We start from the raw sequence: 19,327 nt of genomic DNA, 5'->3' as shown, positions 1-19,327 counted from the left end.
AATTCCTACTGCTTATGATGTAATAGTCTTCTCTATGCTACAAATTAGTTAAGAAATTCTTCTAAATATGCAGTATTGCTCTTAGCTAACTGCTTTTTTTACATTAAATATGCAATAGTAAATCACTACACTTCGTATACTAGACCAACTACTGCAATGTTTTAAGTCTCTTTAATAATGACATGTTTAACTCTGCAGTTTAGTCCAAACCTTTTCACTTCCAGTTTCTGAAGTCCTTCAATATTTTTATTTCTGGTTTCCAAATGAAGTTCAGAATTGAACAGAATATTGATGAAAAAAATAAAGAAAAACTGAAACAAACTTCTGCTTTATGAAATTCTGTTTTCATTTGTAGTCCACTTTTTTTTTTTTGAAGGATGCTTTGAAGTAGAATATTAATATCCGATTTATCATTGTTATTTATACAGTATGTTTCTTTTTGTCTTGGTTTCTTAATGTTTCTAGATTATTACCAGTTTACATTTGATTTCAAATTTGTATTTCTTGCAAGCAGGTGCAATATGATCTCATTAGTTACATTGATGGGACTCATAAAAACACCACAACAAAGAAGCTCATAAATACAAATTCATGATTTTCATTCTTAAAAAAGTATTTTCTCTTAACTGCAGGACAAACCCGTCTCCCTAAGACAAAAGAGTCACATGAAAATGTGCACCATACCTCTGAATGTAGAGGAAAAGAAACAATTAAGGAAAGAAATAAAGATATAAAACAATTGCACTGATTTTGTCTGTTTTAAGCCGTGTTAGAAAAAGATATATATTGCAAGCACAAAACAAGCTTTAGATCAGGCAGCAAGAAGGCTGTCACCACCTGCTGGGAGACAAAAACACTGGTGCACTTACAGGCATTTTACTTTTCATACCTACAATGTCACATCATTTTACTTTATTTCCTGTTTCCATCTGCTGGTCAGAAATCACATTACCCAACAGCTGGATTAGTCTACTTGGGCAGACAAGAAGTACTTACCAGCAGCATTTTCAAAGTAACAAAAATCTGCATAGTCCTCTTTTTAAGCACTATTTCACGTTATCTGATGATCTAATAGTATGTCTAAATAGTTTATTTATATTTGTCAGGCTGTTGCCGGGGAGGGGAAAAAAAAAAGATGTTATTTTGATTGCTTAAAAAAGAACTTCCTTCAAGGAAAAAACATACATAAGCTAACCAAAACATCAGCACACCACACATTTAGCACTCCTAATACCTGAGGTTACACAGAGGACGAGAACTAAACCGTTGCTGTGTATTTCTGGAACAACGGCACAAATCACACGGGCAAGATAATTCAACAATTAATAGCAACAGAACAGAATACATCTAAAACTAGACATTCTGAAGTGGGGAAAAAAACAATTTTGCTTCTTAAAATAAAATTATAATTAGATTCAATGCATGATTAGATTCATCCTACCCTTTGAGTCATTCTTTCTGTTGACAGTTTTTCACGGCTTTTGGACCTTCGACACTAAGACTTAAATTTAAATTATCTAAATCAATGTGAACCTTTTTATTCCACTAGAGCAAGGGGAACATGACTTGAATCTGTTGATATTCAAAGACTTTTCTTTGCCCAGAAAGATTAAGAACTTAAACTGATACTGGAAAAAAATATTACAAATATTTCTTAACAGGAAGCCTCACATTTACATGAGAACAGATTTTGAGGCATTGAACCACTGTCATAGTACAAGGTAAAAAGGGGTCATACGAGCTAACATATCAGTTCATAGTACTGATGACCAGAAAAAATAGGCATTTTTTGCTGACATCTTTTCATATTACAGATATAACCACCACATTGTGCTTTTCTACATATTCCATGGTAGTAAGAGTCATTTAATCAATTCTAAAAAAATCATTTAATTCACTTTTTGGATCGAAGGCATCCTTAAAGGTACCTTAGTCACCTCTGACAGGCACCCATCAAAGCAAATCTCATCAGCCTCCAGTGATGGTGATTCTTTAGCTTTCCAAGTTACTTGGTTCCAGGTCTTATGCAATCTAATATCATTTTTAACCTGTATCTAACCTAGATCTCCCTTGTTGCAAATGGAGCCAGCTGTTCTATTCTTAGCAAACCAAGAACAATTGATGTCTACTCTTGAACTGCCCACTACGTCTTTCAGAACCGGCACTCTGTATTAATTCTTTCTTTTCTACCAGCACTAAATTCATTCAAGCTATGTACCCACAGACATTTATATACTTTTATTTTTGTGATCAGCTACCACCTTTCGTAACGCAGTGGCCAAAACTGGGCAGAGCACTTCAACTGCTGCTAAAATAATACCAAGCAGAATAATTATCCCCGTATCTTACATAACCCTGCCTTGCTGATACACCCCAGAAGATGATCTGTACGGGGACTGCCAACTGGTATTTACGGCATGTTACAAACACCAGATCCTTGTCTGTGCTGCTGTTGCCTAACCCAGGGTTCCAAGAACTCTCCACAAGCTTCCTGGACTGCTTGAATCCTGCAACGTTACCCTTCCAGCAAATACTAGGGATGTTAAAATCTTCTCCAAGGAGACACATACACATAGCACTCTGTACCTTCAGTTGACTGCAAGATATGACCACTGTCCCCTAATATACCTAAGTGAAAGTCCTTGTCACCAAGTTGCAACCCTGCTGGCAAAAATGTTCCTACTCCATTTCTTCAGTTGAATCCCATTTCTCACTGAAGGTTTTTATTCTTTAAAGAAAGATCCATGACTACCGAAGCAAAACATGCTGCCTCTGAAAACAGTCCTACAGCCAGCTGTGAACCTACAGGATGCATCCACTACTACCTGAACCGTTCCACTTCACCTGTAATTAAAAGGAAATACCTCGGTTCCCATGTTCTTCACATTTGTATCCAGAACTTTGTAATCACTCTTGATCTGTCATTCATCTCTCCAGGCAGTGTCACTGGTGCCCAAACGAATGAGCACCAAAAGGGCCAAGATTCAGGCAAACTTCTTAAACACAGTTATATCAAAAGTTGTCTGTTCTTTCTTAATTTGTCTCCCAAACTTTTTAAAAACCTAATGGATGCTGAAGAAGTTACCAGGTTGTGGTAAATATAGTAAATTTTGAATTCTTCTTCTTGTAGTTACCTGATTTCAAAAGATGCTATCATTGTGCTATCATGTATTTATCAGTAACGGTCTCTTGCTGTTGTTTTGGCTCCACTATTTATTGCTTTGAGAACAAATTATTTCCCAGGCATATTAATGAATACATTTTTGAGGTCTTAAAGCAAAAAACTCTCCTCCCCCCCAAAAAGGAACAACAACAGCACACATTTGTTTCTACCATTATGAGAAAATATTAAATAAATTTGCAGTTTTACTTCTTTTCAAAACACTAATCACAAGCAGAAAGAACTCATCCTCCCTAGTAAAAATGGCTTCAAATATTATCTGAACACCATCAGACAAATTTCAGAACTCATACGTGCAAAAGTATGCATATGTAATCTATCCTTGTAAGCACACATTATTATGAAATAGACATAAAAATGAAGAATCATCAATATTTTAAGACTTTCCCCAAAGATTTACTCACTTGTCCATCTTCTTTCTGCAGTAGAATTTTCTATAGGAGTTGACTGAAAGCTAACTGATATCACTAAGAGTTTTACTCTTAATCTGTTCAGTGCCCTCATCCTGACCCTTTAGTCATAGTCATGACTGAAGATAACACCTGGAGTTTCCACTTAAGGCCATGCTTCTTGACTTCTTGGTTCATAAAGAGATTTAGCCTGAAGCAAGACAACTGCCATCTTACACAGAAAAAAATTAAGCCACAAATTAATTCTGGTTAAAACTGAAGTTCTTCTCCTATCCACACTGAGAGAATTGGCTTTGTTGATTCAAGTCCCTACCCACACAGAAATACCACAGGCAGTACAGACTACAGGCCTATTCCTTTAATGTCAATCATCAATGACACATCTACTTTACAATGAAAATGCAAATCTGCTTGATGTTATTAAAACAATAATTTATATAATAGCAACAAACCTTGTTGTTGAATGATTCTCAATCAGGTACCAGGCAGCAGAGAAGTTTTCGCTTGTGAAATCAGCACTCATCCCAGGGAACAGTGCCTCTAAATCTTTCTGAGGAAATCTGCCTCTGAAAAATGAATATTTATTTCTTCAGTGAGACTTATTCTGGTAAACAGCTCACAATTTAAAAAGTCGCATAAAATAACAGCTCATGTTCCAGCAAAATGTAAATATAAATTTGCAACTCACTGTGAAAATAAATCCGGTATTACAGACATAATGTGACCAGGAAATAAAAGATTGAAATCTAATCTAAGTAAAATTAGTTGTATCATTTTGATTTCACCACTGTGCATATGTAAGAAAGCGTTGTCTATACAAAAAGTTTCTAAAGAAAGAGAACTGCTGTCTTGAGAAAATGGGACAGACTCTCTATACTACTACTAATATTCAAACACAGAACCATTTATGCTGAATGTATGCTAAGTTAACTCTATCCTTTAAAAGGGGAAATCACTGCATCAAGTACAGTAAAGTAGAGAATATTCTCTATAATCCATGATACAGAGACCCTTATGTCTGTCTAACTAAAACCACAGGACACCACCAGGTTGACAGCTTGTAAGTGATCTTGCACCATCTCTTGCCTATAGGCCCATTTGCAGCAGAAGTCCAATGGACATGTGAAGGATGACACAGCATAGTTCCAGCATATAAAAGTCCTTGGTTAAAATTATCCTCTTGCAAAACAGAATACACTGATCTGTCTGTTGATAGTATACAAAACACGAAGGAGAAGTGGGCATGTGTCAAGTGAAAAATAGCATGATCTGTTTATTTTTCTTCAGTCTTATGCTGCATGGAGAAAGCATGTGAGCCAATTCCTTGTGAAAGCAGATTCTCTGCAATGGCATTTTTGAAACTACAAGTAGTTTCTAAGATACTCTAACAGAAAATGTATTCCATTCATTTTAAGTCAGTGAAAAAAAAAAAAAAAGTTAAATCACTTTTTGATGACAACATGACAAAATTCTTCTCTCAGTCCAGACACACATTTAACACTTGGCCCATATTCAGTCCTAATAAGTCACCAGGTACATGCACCGCTGTTCTTTACCACCAGCTGCATTCCATCTTCAGAAACTAGTCATGCCAACGTAGTATAAAAATGCATTACTTAATTTGGAGATCACAAAGTGAAACTCAAAAATCAATAAAATCCCTCTCTGATGTTCACAGGTTTGGTGAACTCTGCTATACAAAGAATGTCAAACACAAACGCAAACTTGTGGTACCCTGCATTTAGGACCAAACTTGGCAAATGGTATCAGGTACTGGAAATTAATTTAAAATGTACGAAAAGCCATTTGAATGGACATTGAAGCGATGATTTGTTAGAAAGATGTCTAGATTACAGAAAAAACAAACTTATTTCACAATGGCTAAAGCTGTTTTTATAACAAAAAGCAAACAGCAAATTAAATGAAGTAAATCTAAAGGCAGGCACATTTAAAAGTACAATTATACAGAAATAGAAGTTGTTTTCTCTAAGTTTCTATTCATACCCAAATGGCCACTAATACAAGCAGGTACAAAGGACCACATACGTAAGGGCATGGCACAGAAATCATCACTAGCACCTGATTACAGCAAGGCCTTGAAAACTCTTTTCCCCACATTAAAGAAAAAAAAAAAAGGTCAAATGAGACGCAAGGATAAGCAACGACAGATATGAGAATTAGGGAGACAGGGAAAACTGTGTAAAACAAACACACTAGCTAACAATGAAGGTCCTAATATTTCTCCAAGCTCAATGAAAAAAAGCAATAATGCAATATAAAATTATAAGCATAAGCAGTGAGATTAAAGATTATCAATGACCTTGACTTTCATTAATACCAGTTAGTGAGCAGAAAATGTTCACTAGAAGAAAACTTTAATTTATTCTTCCCTGATATTCATTTTAGGACAATATCTTATTTTTTAAAGTACTCAAAAGTGCTACAGGGCACAAGAATTTACAGTACGATATTTCACATGTGATATATCCCATGGCTGCCCAAAAAATCTTTTATATCAAATCCATATGTGGTACATTTTTAAAATGCTAAAAACAAAATCAAGAACAACAAGAACAAAAAAACACTGTTGCTTTGAGACTCAGAACTCTTCTGCAAGTACCACATAAATGCACATGCACAATACAGAAGCAGAATTTTGCTCAATTTTTCAGACCTTCAATATATTTCCTCAGAAACCAACAGAAATAGATATAACACAAAAAGAACAGCCACTCAACAAATATATTGTCACCAAACGCTACTTATTACTACGAGATTGCAAGACATATGCATGACAGTTTAAGCTTAAACATAAGCTATATAACTCCTCGGAAAGAAAAAAAAAAGTAAGTAAGTTGAGATAAAGATCACTTATTTAGCTAGGGATGTAATAAATTCCTGCAAATGAGTTTTGCCCACAGAATGTCCGAGAGAAACAAAGTTTTTTTTCAGTTTGATGTTTGACTGCATTGAAAAGTTATTGGGAGCTTTTTTCCAGCAGATGTATTTGTGTAGAACCATAAATTAGCAATGCATTTATGGGTGCTTTTATCTGTCTGGACATATTTTAGACATAGTCACAACAGAGTAGAAACATGAACGTGAATGTGTGTGGTACGTTAACAATACGTTATACTCTATAGCATGTTACACTTATTTTCAATCATAAATTTTACCAGTAGTTTTTCCACTAACAGATATGGGTAGCTTGAAATGACTTGCTACAGCTGTCTTCACAACAAGCTGCTCACTAAGAAGTTCAAACTGAAAGCGACTGTATTTCTACAATGTCTGGCCAGATGCATCTGAAAAGAGACTGACTCCATACACACACAAGTTTGTTTCATTAACTTCCATTAGCAAATTAAATAAATAAGTCCTTGGAAGTTGTTCTCATGAAAATTTGCTTACCATTTACTTATAAACAAGCACATATGTGACTTGGAAAAGTATTTCTGTTTTACTCATTTCAACATCATGGAGTGAACATGAACTAGTAGCAAAAGCTGAGTTCATGCTAGCACGCAAAGAAATTGTTTATCGTTTTTGGTGGATTTGCTAGTTCTACAGAAGTCAATTCAGGAAGCAACTCTTAATACTCTATCATTGATTAAAAAGCAATAACTGTAAAAGGAATTACAACCAGAGAATAAATCCAGAAAAAAAAAAAAAAAAAAAAGGAAAGAAGAGGTAAGTTTACCATCTTTGAAGACTACACATTTCCCTACCTTTAGAGTTTCAGCAAGGGTAAACATATTGGATTTATATACTTTCTGCTAGGCAGATTATTTTACTTAAAGCAAAACCGGATCTGGTAATAAAGTTCTAGCTAACATTTTAAAGTAGTCTTATTTATCCATCAGAACTATTAGGAAACAATTTAAAATACAAAAGAAATTAAAACTTTACGTACTATTGATATTCATGAGATAATTGTAATAAAAAAAATGGTTTCAAGCCACTGTATACTTTTACATTCCTCAAACTAATTTTGGCTATACCTAATACTGCCATGCAGTACCCCAAAATGGTCCTTGCTTCCACATAAAGGGCACGCAGATGTAGTTTGGATTCAAACTTCAGAAGGCACAACCAACTCCCTTCTGTCACACCTACCCAACAATACAAGTCCCTCCCTCCATGACCCCAAACTTAGGTTCTGTATAGCCTAGTACTCGGTAATTCAACATCACAGCATATATCAGGTCTTACAAATTTTACTACAGAAGTTGTGCGTATACAGAACGTTTATAGTCTCCAGCGGTTTAAGATCAGCTGTGATCTCAGCAGATAAATCACAGCCCAGACGAGTCACAATTTAATAGCAGAATTCTTGAGTAAATGGATACAAATGAACAGAGCTTGACGATGAATGCGACTGAGCAAACTGTAAGTTTTCTGTAAAGATTTTTTGCTCCCAGGGTCTCACAGTATGTTTTCCAGCATGCGTGGCAACGTACACAGATTAAAGGCAGGTCCAAGAACAGGATACAGCCACCAAAAGGTAACTTGAACCTCAGTTCCACAGGAGTTTATAGGTCAAAAGGAGCAACTTTAAATAAACACAGATTCTGAATACCAACCAGCATAAACAAGCTCAAAGTAGGGCTGTTGTGCACTCCCCCTCTGTCTGGTACCAGCCAGACTCCTCGAAGCAGGCTAAGGACCAGCTGTGCTGCGTTAATCATACATGCAAGAAGGCCAGCATAGAGGACACTGGAGTAGACTAAACACGATGAATCAAAAGGTGTTAACAAGGGTCTCTCCGACAGCAAAGAGACAAGGATGCGCACCAGCAGTGACTCTCTAGCAGTGCTGGGTTTATCAGAAATATGACAGCAAAATGACAAGCGTATCTGAGTAATGGCAGAATGTGAAGAGAAAAACCTACGAAGAAATTAATAAGTAGGTAGCTGAAACTGATGCATCAGCCTTATAAGCAGTAAGTGTTACTCTACTTTTAGCGTCATAACAGTGTGACACATATCCTGCATCTCTCTCCTAGTTCCCACATTTTTTTCCTCTGGTGTCGCTGTGATGAAAAGTTTCCACGAGCCCCTTACATTCAAGGATGAAATTGCTGAGTTTCCGTACGCTCCATTTAAAAACAAATACATTATCCTAGCCTCCAGAAAGTCTTTTCCCCTCTCATGGCAGCACGCTGATGCTCGCCGTTAGGTGGCAGCGTAAGATCATCTCTTCCTCCTGCCAGACGAGCTGTTTTGGAAGCTGGCGTGGGAAGAGGGAAGCATCTGTATTGAGTGGGTGGATGTAGAAGTATGTGGAATGTACTTAGCATGTCAGCGTTTGCTTTCATGTGCGAGATGGATCCACCATAATGACCTCTGCTACATGCAAAACAACAAACAATGCTCAAAATTTTTTCAAACTACCGCCAGGTCTGCCTGCAGTTACTTAGTCTGACAAGAGTAGGTAGGGGAAGCAGGGAACCTTTCACATAAACAAGGCCTTGCCGTGCAAGAGGGTAAACGTGTATGCAACAGCAGTTCATTCACAAATCTTACACAGTTCTTTATTTTCCACCAACTGATTTCACCCAGTGCTCTTAGGAAGCAGGTCTCGTGTATTGTCTCCCAGAACTGCTCAAAATCCTCGTCGGGACGCGGCCTACCAGCCCCGTCCTGTAACCATCCCAAACTGTGAGCACCAACCCAAGCACTGCAACATAGCTGTTACTGTTAGTATTTTCATGCCAACTTTCCACACTTCTTAGATTGAGGTCACTATTCGGTGTACAATTTTTCTTACTGCAAGCTATTTAAGTCTTCTGTAAGGATGTCTGGCTACATCTCCCTAACACCACAGCCAGGAATATTCCTTGGGGTGGAGGGTGGCAGAGACCTGCTTTGCACTTAAAGCCAGATGGCGATAGAAAACTAAGGCTCTAAGTCCTTAATACACCCTGAAAATTAATAAACTAGAACTCAAAGATTACATATTTTAAATACCTGTTTTCTTTTGTGAAGGAAGTACTTCACAGCATGCACACAATGTGCACTAACTGATAGCAGTGTAACAAAACTTCATCAAATTGGATCAGTTCTTTGTTCTAGGCTATGAATTATACAACCATGGACAAAGTGTACAGGACAATAACGTGTGCAAACACTCTTCTATTAACACATTTGTGACTTGATTACATTTCAATGGTGATTTGTAAACAGCAAGATATAGTTTCATTAAAATATGATTCATTTCGTTTTTTAGCAACTGATATTCCTTTTCTTCCCCTTCATTTTTTTTTCAAGTTATTTTTGTGGCACAGCAACAGGAATTAGGTCTTGTAAAACATGAAGGGCTTATTGGGTAGAAATTATTAATACTTAGTACTTGTTAAACTCACAAGCTGAAAGATGATGCTGTGTATGCATTCAATTCCAGTCACTCAAAATTAAACTCCAACCTTATGCCTACTGAGCTAGAATAAAGTTTTTGTCCCCATGAACACCTAACAGTTTAATGAGATGTTCTACTAAGCACTTCTGTTATGGAACTTCTTTTCTAGTATTTCAGTGTCCCATTTGCAAAACCTTGAAAAGTAAGTACCCAGCTGTGTAATTCACACACTATGATTAAATTTTAAATGCATTTTAATTGGATTGAGTATCATAAACATTTAAAAGCCCACAAACGCAACTTCTAGAACTGAGCACAATCTATGTTAAAAACAAAATAAACCTCACAGGACAGGTGATCTAACACTTTCTGGGATGTCTTTTCTGTATCATTTGCTGATGACTGACAACCACTTTCTGGAAAGACTTCTTTCTCTCTCTGTGTAGGCTACTCACTTCCTGCCTGCTCCTCAGCGTGCTCCCCTCTAGCTTTTTCCTATCCCAGTTTCTTAGGTCTGTTGTTCACTGTTTTTCTCTCTGATCCTTTCCTTAAGTACTTCTTTTGTTTACCATGTCTGTATGACCAATACATGGCACTCCTTTCCTTATCAGCCACCAGGCTGCAAGGCAGGGGGTTGCAAACCTTACCAAGTCAGCCCAATGCCAAACACTTCAGCTTCAAAAGGGAAGTACATCCCAATTTGCACACATTAAAAAAATAGTTTAAAGAAGCCAAAGGTATTATCAAAGGAGAAATCCCCTATACTATAGAGTCCAATCTCCTTTTATACACAACTATTCTTTATCATATTAGGCTTTTATTTTAAAGCATCCCAAGCTTCTAAGAATTTTTATCACTCCTAGGGATAAACTATTCCCATGCCTAGTAATGGTTAATGCTAATAGCCTACTTATAAACTTCCCTAATTTATAATTGCATTTTTTTCACTACCTTGTAAAATATTTCTCCCTCCTCACCCATCCTCTAATTCAAGTACTTGCAAACATGTTTAACTAAACAATGTGGTATTAAAGATTATTTTATGAAAGTAAACACTGTATTGCTCCAATTTTTCAAAAAATTATGAAAAAAATCAATTGGGGAAACACTTAAAGTTACATGCAGATGTTCCATCTATATATATATAGTATTTACTATTAACACTACGCTGTTACCCACAGAACATGAGCAGCCCAGGCTTTTCATATCTTTCCCGCCTCCATGATCTAATTCTCATTCCCTCTCCACAACTATTCGTAATATTGACTAGTGTTTCTTCTCCCAAACCGGTCATTTTCAACAGCAGTGCTTGCCATAATCTTCATGTTTCACCTCCAGTGAACTTGAAGGTGAATAAACAAGGAACAAGGCTTGATGTAATGCTTCCCCAAGTATTTCTTTATCCCGCTCCACCCTAACCCCACTCCAGAGTTCTTATTTTCTACCTGTATTTACATACTTCTGACTTCCTTTTCGTATTTCTTTTTCATGCAAAACCTGAGGTTTCATTAACATGCTTATTCCCTAATGCTTCCAGATAAAACTTCTAAAACATGGTATTTTTCTTTTCCTGTTTAACAAACGTCCAAACTAATGACTATGAATTAAACTAATCCTCAACTGATTCTCTTCAGTTTTCTGGGAGATAATTCTTAATCTATCAAATTCATGCTGTCATGACTGTAAGAACTGTTAATTTTGGTTATCTAGTTGAGTACTACATTAAAAGTTTTCTTAAAACAAGCAGAACTTGTCATATCCAATGCATTTACAGAAAGAATTCTTGTGAGAAACACATAGATAGAGGACTGATGCAACAGAACCAACTTAAAGTTACCTTGACTTAAATTCCAGATAAAATAACAGAAAAGCTGTTACAGGGCTTTCAACAAACAGAAAATTAAAGAGGAGAAAAATAGTTTTAATGTCAGTCATAAATGTTTCATACAATATTTGAAAAAATATCATACAGGCTTTAAGATTAAGTGCTTCACTGAAAAATATGAGACGTGACATGCTAGTGTTTGGCAATGCCAACAGAATGTATCACATGGATTAAAGAACTAGCTAAGTATGAAACAAACAAAAAAAACCACACCAGTAACATCAAGAAGCAAATCAAGCAGTGGAGAAGCAAACCTGAGAAAATCCATAGGTAAAGCTTTACTATAGCCCATGTTACTTTTTCATTTGTATTTGCATCATTTGCTAACTTTATCACCAACATTTTTTTATTATTAGTTGGTGATAATGTTAAGTAAAGAAAGACTCTGTCATCTGGATTGAGAAGACCAATTTGTCTAGGAAGCAACAAACAGAGCAGTGTCAAATGTAAAAAGATACAGCTAAGATAAAAGAATCCAGATCATGCCTACACAGTAATGAGTGGCCATGACAGTAGCAGAAGTAGCAACTTCAGAGAATTAGCTAACAAATACTTCATTGCTATTTCCCCATGCAGCACTGTGTTAAAAAAAGGATTATTTCATTTCTTGAATTTACAAACAGGGGACAGAGGGTGGGGGCAGACACAAGAAGCCTTCCCGTAAGGCTCTGGAATACTGTCCAGTTCTAGAGTCCCCATTTTAACAGGGCTGTAAAACAAGAGGAGATGAAAGAAGCGTCTGTAAGAAGCTACGCCAAGAGGCTGTTGAGAAAGACAAGAGGCAACATCTTCAGCTTATTAGAAAAAAAAAAGACTTAGCACTTTGAAAAGAAAAATATGTATTTTAAGTAGGAAAGAAATGCGTAACCAGAGTCTAGAAGATGATGACAGATTCACTATAAATCCTACACAGATTTTGAAAAAAGGGCAATTTCCCCTCAGAACAAGGTTAATGATGGACACTGGATTTTCTTCAATGTGATGCCCTCAAATCAAGACCGGATACCTTCTGAGAAAGCAGTAAAACAATCACAAATCGTTGGATTGATGCAAAAATAACTGAAGTTTAAAAAAAGACTGGGCTGGGAAGACTTTGGATCAAATATTTTAACAATTTCCCTAGCCTTCAGTACCATGAATCTCTTCACACGGTTGTTGCCACTGGGTACAAATAAGCGTAAGAACAAAAAGCAAGAAATTCACGTGTCCTGAACTTCTTGGAGTCTGCCATGCTGCTTCACGAATTCAGACTCAAATCTGTAACTGTCAAGATTTCAAAAGGGCCATGATTCAGGCATTACACAGATCTGGGGACAACTGAGCTCAGTTACTAAGAACAAAATAGAAGATTTTGTCTACTGTGTTAAGTAGTAAGAGACAGTGTTTGAATAAGATTACAAAGAGTTATTAATAGAGACATTGGCAAACCTCGGACATCACAAATTATACCAGGAGTTTCTTACAACAGAAGTACACAATTACACTACCCCACCCTTGTGAAAAAGAAATTATTCTGAAATCATTCACAGCCTCCACCATAGGAGAAGACAGATAAATGAAATCGCAGATTCCCTCCTCCTCATAAACAGGCTATTTAGAGGACCAGAGCCTTAGTAACAGTGTAATTTTAAATCTATTTTGGTTTTGGTAGAGGTCATATCTCTATCAAGAGAAATACAATAATCTTGATGCTATTTCTATGAGCTGGTCAGGTCTAGAGCCCTAGCAGTGTCTTTTTCTAAGCCCTCTGATTCTGTTTATCGCTTATTAGAAAGTTTCTATTTCAGAAAAAAAAAAGTCATAAAGTTCACCATACTTACGAACAAAAGTAAAGGAGTCTGTGGGTTGGAAAACAGTATTAATATTTCAATAAAATAAACCAGTTGCTGTGGTATAATAAATCACATTTTACAGTGCAATTTTAGCAACAGATAGCAATCTAAACATCCCTAAAAGCCCCATGAAACTCAGATGCAACAGTAAGTATTCCATAACTACAATGTATAAATCCAAAGCCTTAGGTTATTTACCAATCCTTGTAACTCAACATCACTGCAGTTCAATATATCAGGCTTTTAGATTATCTACAGTTTTAATTGATGATCCAAAATATGGATTATGAAGCGGGACACTGTTGCTCATCAACTCTTCTGAGTCCCAAATATACCATCAGCTATACACGCATGTTTTTTTTAAATCTCTCCCTGTCTCATAAACCATTAAAACTTTTCTGGAATTTACAGAGGCATATATAGAGAAAAATGCCAAAAAAAAAAAAAAAAAGTTTATTAAAGGCATTTGGTACTCACTTGTCTATCTCAATACCAAGCGGATTAGCTGGACGTAGAGACAAGGGGGGAATCCCTTTATTCCTATCAGTGCGCATGTCATAATAGTTCATTTCATCCACCCAGACAGCAGACTGATCCAAGATACCTAGAGAAAACAAAGCACATATCCTTAAAACAACAGTGGCTGTCCAGCACTATCAAATTCTAACATACTGAATTAATTTGAAAAATCCTGATAAATGTAAAATGCATGCCTAGGTAATATATTGGAAGATACATGACAAAGCAACCTGGATACAATTATGTTTTTATTTTTTTATAGCTACTGAAAAGTTATTAATGACTGAAAATCAAACATTACCTCCTAGAGTATGCAGAGGTCCAGGTAAATTAAGAGCATTTTCCTGATAACAGTGTATTAGTATTTTTCATTTTGCTACCTGTCCACGCCTTGTCATCTACTGCTTTCAAAAGCAGCATTGACCCAGATGTTTTCTTATTTGCATAATTTAGGAAAGATCCCTTTTCTGTGTCACTCATTAACAAAAATGTAAGTCTACTTTGGCCACATGACAAAATGGATGACTTAACATCTCAGTGAACACAGGACTGGCCTTGTTTCCAAAGCTTTATACCACAGACAACAGAAAAAGGTAAAAAACAATGGTTGTTTGGCCCTGGTCAAAATTGTGGCCAGTCATAGTTTTCATCATCCCCTTCTTTTCACCCATCAGATACTCAATGTCAGAAATTACCCAGTTCCCAAACTTTGGTGTGGTTTTTTCTTTTTGAATACTGATTTTCCTTTCCACCACCAAAAGCTTCACCATCACCACTCTCATGTTTCCTCTTTCTGTTGGTAAGATCTTAGCACGGACTGAAAGAAAATAGGCTTTATTTAACTCTCAGTGAACTGCAGAGAGCAGAAGCCTAATATAGTTACTCTTGTGTGAACCCCTATGTTATAAAAGATGACAATCCAGCTTCATCAATGAGGTGTTCTGAAAGGAACACTTAAAATCGAGGATGTATTTAGGCTGGATTCTAGATAAAGCAGAGTTCCTAGACTGCCTGACAACATCATTTTGATGATTAAACGTCACACCAAAAATACTTCATACTTTCCATCTTGCAGGATGGTTTGAATTACAAATAAGAAATGGCATCAAGGACTCAGCTTTCATTTAAAGATCAACAGGCAGCTCAGGATTTAGGTGTAAAGCTTACAAACTGGTTTATCTTGAATTTATCTAGTAAGCTTCAAAGCAATATGAATAATTACTGGATGTTATGAACTTTTTGAAAATTTTAGAATTTCAGTGCTCCTGCTTACAAATAAAAAGGGATGCTTCATTAGTCATTGAGGACTTTTATCAGGATATTGAGAAAGCAGGATTAATTTCACAAGTTACCACAAACTTATACATATTTACACGGTGTATTGATTACAGTATGTTTTTTCTAGACAACTGAAGACTGTCCTGAGGTGGATCCATTTTAAACATACATTTTATTTAAAGTCACTCAGTCATACGTTTGTTTAGCAAATAAAATAGTTGTGAGTTTGAACAATACCTATTTTTTCAGGTTTCAGCAGTTTGAAGGAAACAGTTGAAGTTCCTTTGCCGCCAGACTTTGTAGTGACGATAATATCTCCCTTGTCATTTTTAGCCTGTCCGACTCGACACACGATTTTACTGGCAGACATCCATTCGGCAGTTAGCAGACAGTTGTGCCCACATATTGTTAAACCTGGGGAAAACAAAACAAAACAACACAACCTACCATGAATAAAATTATCTTCCGAAATTCTTCAGGGCAAATACGTTTATGATGCTTCACATATTTTAAACACACCCACCCATGATGCTTTTCCAGTCCCATGTTGGCAACTACAGCAAGAGTCACAAATACATTTTTCAGATGTTCCTTCAGCTTTAGTGTTAAATTTAGTGTTAGCATTTAGTTTGGTGTTTATCATTTTAGAACACCTCTTAACACTTAAAAGTCAAGTTACACCTTAATATGAGGTCAGGCTTCCTGGGGCTTCATGTATCTCTGGCAGTGAGACTAATTTGACCAACTGACCAATAAGTCTGGCCAGATAAGGGCTCTGGATGCTGGAACAGATGGATCGTTTTCTCAGATCTGAAAGAATTCAACATTCCCAGTTCGAGTTTTCTTGTTGTGAGGAACTAGCAAGATCCTAATTTCTATAGTATTAATACAGGAAAGTCCCTAGAAGATTTGATCCGTAGAGCAACTTCATTAGTTTCCTCTTAACTAAATAAATTAGTTTCCTCCTCTATTACCTAGAAATACTTTACCTCATGTTCAAATGGACAAGACCGTACTATTCTGTTGGCTGTACTGGAATATAAGTTAGTCAGGCATAGCAGTTCTTCCCCTGTTGGCTTGGCTTTTGTTTTGAATTTCTAAAAAGCTCTGACCAATTTAACAAATACTTACAGACAGAAAAGGGTCAGCATATGTGGCTCAGCACCAAAGCTTCACACTTACTTTTTCTCACAATTTAAACCTCTGACATTACACAGCAGACAAATTTGGCAGTTTTCATGGTTTTGTCAGACATAAAAATGCCTTACTCCCTGCCAAAACCTATTTTGAAAACAAAAACCAAAATATAAAAACCAGAAAGGCCTTGAATCTATTACAACTGAAGGTAATTTTCCTTGAGAAATGACAGTAGATAAGTTTCTTTAAAATGCCTGGAGGAGGAGAGGGGGCAAAACCAAAAGCAACCAAACAGAAGTATTTTAAATTAAAAAATATTTTGGTTGTTCTCTTTTTTTTTTCTCTTTTTTTTTTTTTTCAACGTTTTAACTAGGCCAGAGTTTTTGTTTTTCAGAGGGGGAAAAAGCCCACACATTTATGATGCATATGTTTTAACCTTAGACTATGCTAAGCCTTTTCTGTTGTTATGCTAGACATCTCTCTGATGAAAAAAAAGACTACAGCACAAAATAAGACTGATAGAGTTTGTCCAAATCATTCGTAAGGACAGGTTTTCACCCCAGAGTTTAAAAGGTTTGAATTCTTACTTAAATTAGTACTTTAATATCAAGACCTGAGCTTGAGCAATTTAGTAGGGTAGAAATTTTTCAATAACTATGATCTTTTTGAAGATACTTGTATCAATTATTTTTTACTCATTGGAGGTTCCTAAAGCTAGCAAAAGAACATGATCACACGATCCAACACTTTTTAAATGGAGGGAAACTACCTTTATCTGTATCTTAAAAATGCCAAAGTCTCGATTAACATTTCATATGCCTCACTAAGTACAGTAATGGCGCAAGACAATTTCTGGGGGAGGAAAAAAAATCATGTTCAGGGAGATAGTAAAAATAAACCTTTTTTTTTTTCCTCCAAAAATGAAAGAACTTCCCTTTCAGTAAAATTTAATTTTAATCTGCTGCACAGTATGAGGATCTTTGAAAATGTCATGCTGGGGGTCTAGTTTTTATAGGGTATTTTGGAGAGTCCAATCCACTGCCTATTTCAATAAATAGGCACAAGTAATTCTCATGAGACTTTCCAATTTGGGCTAAGCTTATAAATTGACAATTTTACAATGCCTACAAAAATACAGCTGCAAATGTCTTAGAAGACAAACTAAACCTTGAGAGCATAAATGTTGCGTGCATCTCCTGGATTTGACTTTTTGTACCATGAGCTATAGAGTTACAAATAAAAAGTTTATTTAGTTTCAAAGATACAAATAGATTACAAGAAGGCTCTCTTTTAAATGAAACCAAAAGGCATATTCTCCTATTATGTGATATTCCGTTTATATAAAAAAATAGTTTCTTGCTTTTCATTTTACTTTAATGCATCTCAAGTAGCAGATTATAAACTTTGTAAAACCCTCACTCAAACTTGCTTAAATCGCATGCCTACGAAGACTCACTTTTGCAAGTATTTCCATTCAAGTCACAGGGACTATTTACATGCCTAATTTAACCATGAAAAGAAATCTTTACGTGTCTGGGGCCTTAGTCACTTACTGGAAAAAGATGATAATCAAATGAGCTAAGGGGGAAAAAAAATACAGCAACCCTTTTTTTTATAACCTTAAAACGTCAGACTATTAGCAGCTATATGTTATAAGAGTTACTCTGAGAAAAACAAAACCCAAAAACCTTAGCAATCAGCTGTAATACTGAGACACGGTTTAGGAGATGTCTTCCTTCCAAGAACCTAGCACTGATCACTTACAAAGAGATTATACCAATGAACTAATGAGGTTATTGAGATCCATGAACCATACAAATACAGAAAAATATACTTACCTATAACACTATCAGTTTTTGAGTATTTCTCAATAAAGATTCTTTAGCGTACCGCAATCTTGTCTAGCAGCTCAGCAAAATACTACTTCCTCTCCAAAAGAGGCAGCAAATTGAAATGAAGGGGAAAATTGTAGTAGCTTATGCTTGGCCATAAAGTTCCTTGTGGTGGCCAAGAATGGAATTTGGAAATCTTGGTTTACAGCCATGAAGTGAAGTATTGCTTCTAGCAAAGCCAAACAAAATTCCAATGGACTTCAGAGGAGTCATGATTCCACAACAAATTAGACAGATTGTCTCTAGCATGAATGCTGAAGTACACATATGCTTAACTTAGAGAAGGAATATGGGAAATTCCAGTAGTTATAAGTTAGCTTGGGTTTCAAAAAGATTTTACAAAGTCCTTCGCAAAAGGCTTAAGAATATTAAGCATTCACTGGATATGATTCTCAAATGGATAAATGGCTTGCTAAAAGACAGAAACAGGGCTACAGCAAATGGTGTGTCTTCACTGAGGAAAATTTCCACAGGGCATGCGATGGGAGCTCTGCTGCTCACTGTATTTGTAAATGACTAGATAAAGAGGTTACAAAGTTTGCTGATGATATGAATTTATTGGGAACATAAAACAGTAAAAGCTAGAACAAAATGCAGAACTGATGAAACTGAGTGGTGCTATAAAACAGCAGCTGAAATTCAATGAACAAAGAGATGATGCACACATGCAAAATCAATGTTAAATTCACAGATGACAGGCGCTGAACTGACTATTAACCCTCAAACATTGTATCATGGGACTACAGTAGGCAAATAAATGAAAAAAATCAGCTTGGTGCTTAGTGGTAATTATATGGAAAACAGAAGCCTATGAAAGAAACACCAAACACCAACGA

General features: G+C 36.1%; 1 protein-coding gene across 2 annotated transcripts in view; it reads right to left on the bottom strand.

Annotated features, from left to right (window-relative positions):
• The window catches only part of EXOC2 (exocyst complex component 2), a 135,206-nt gene that overhangs the window by 101,633 nt on the left and 14,246 nt on the right, over positions 1-19,327 (bottom strand). For both annotated transcript variants that reach the window (XM_032181287.1, XM_032181288.1), the window contains exons 3-5: positions 15,700-15,876; positions 14,143-14,269; positions 4,044-4,157 (exon numbers count right to left, since the gene is read on the bottom strand). In XM_032181287.1, coding sequence (XP_032037178.1) covers positions 4,044-4,157; positions 14,143-14,269; positions 15,700-15,876 — 418 coding nt within the window. The remainder of the gene's footprint in view (positions 1-4,043; positions 4,158-14,142; positions 14,270-15,699; positions 15,877-19,327) is intronic.

The sequence above is a fragment of the Aythya fuligula genome, chromosome 2, assembly GCF_009819795.1.
Source record: "Aythya fuligula isolate bAytFul2 chromosome 2, bAytFul2.pri, whole genome shotgun sequence".
In the NCBI taxonomy this organism is placed as follows: Eukaryota; Metazoa; Chordata; class Aves; order Anseriformes; family Anatidae; genus Aythya; species Aythya fuligula.
Note: the sequence above shows the minus strand (reverse complement) of the source record. Positions and strands in the feature narration are given on the sequence as shown.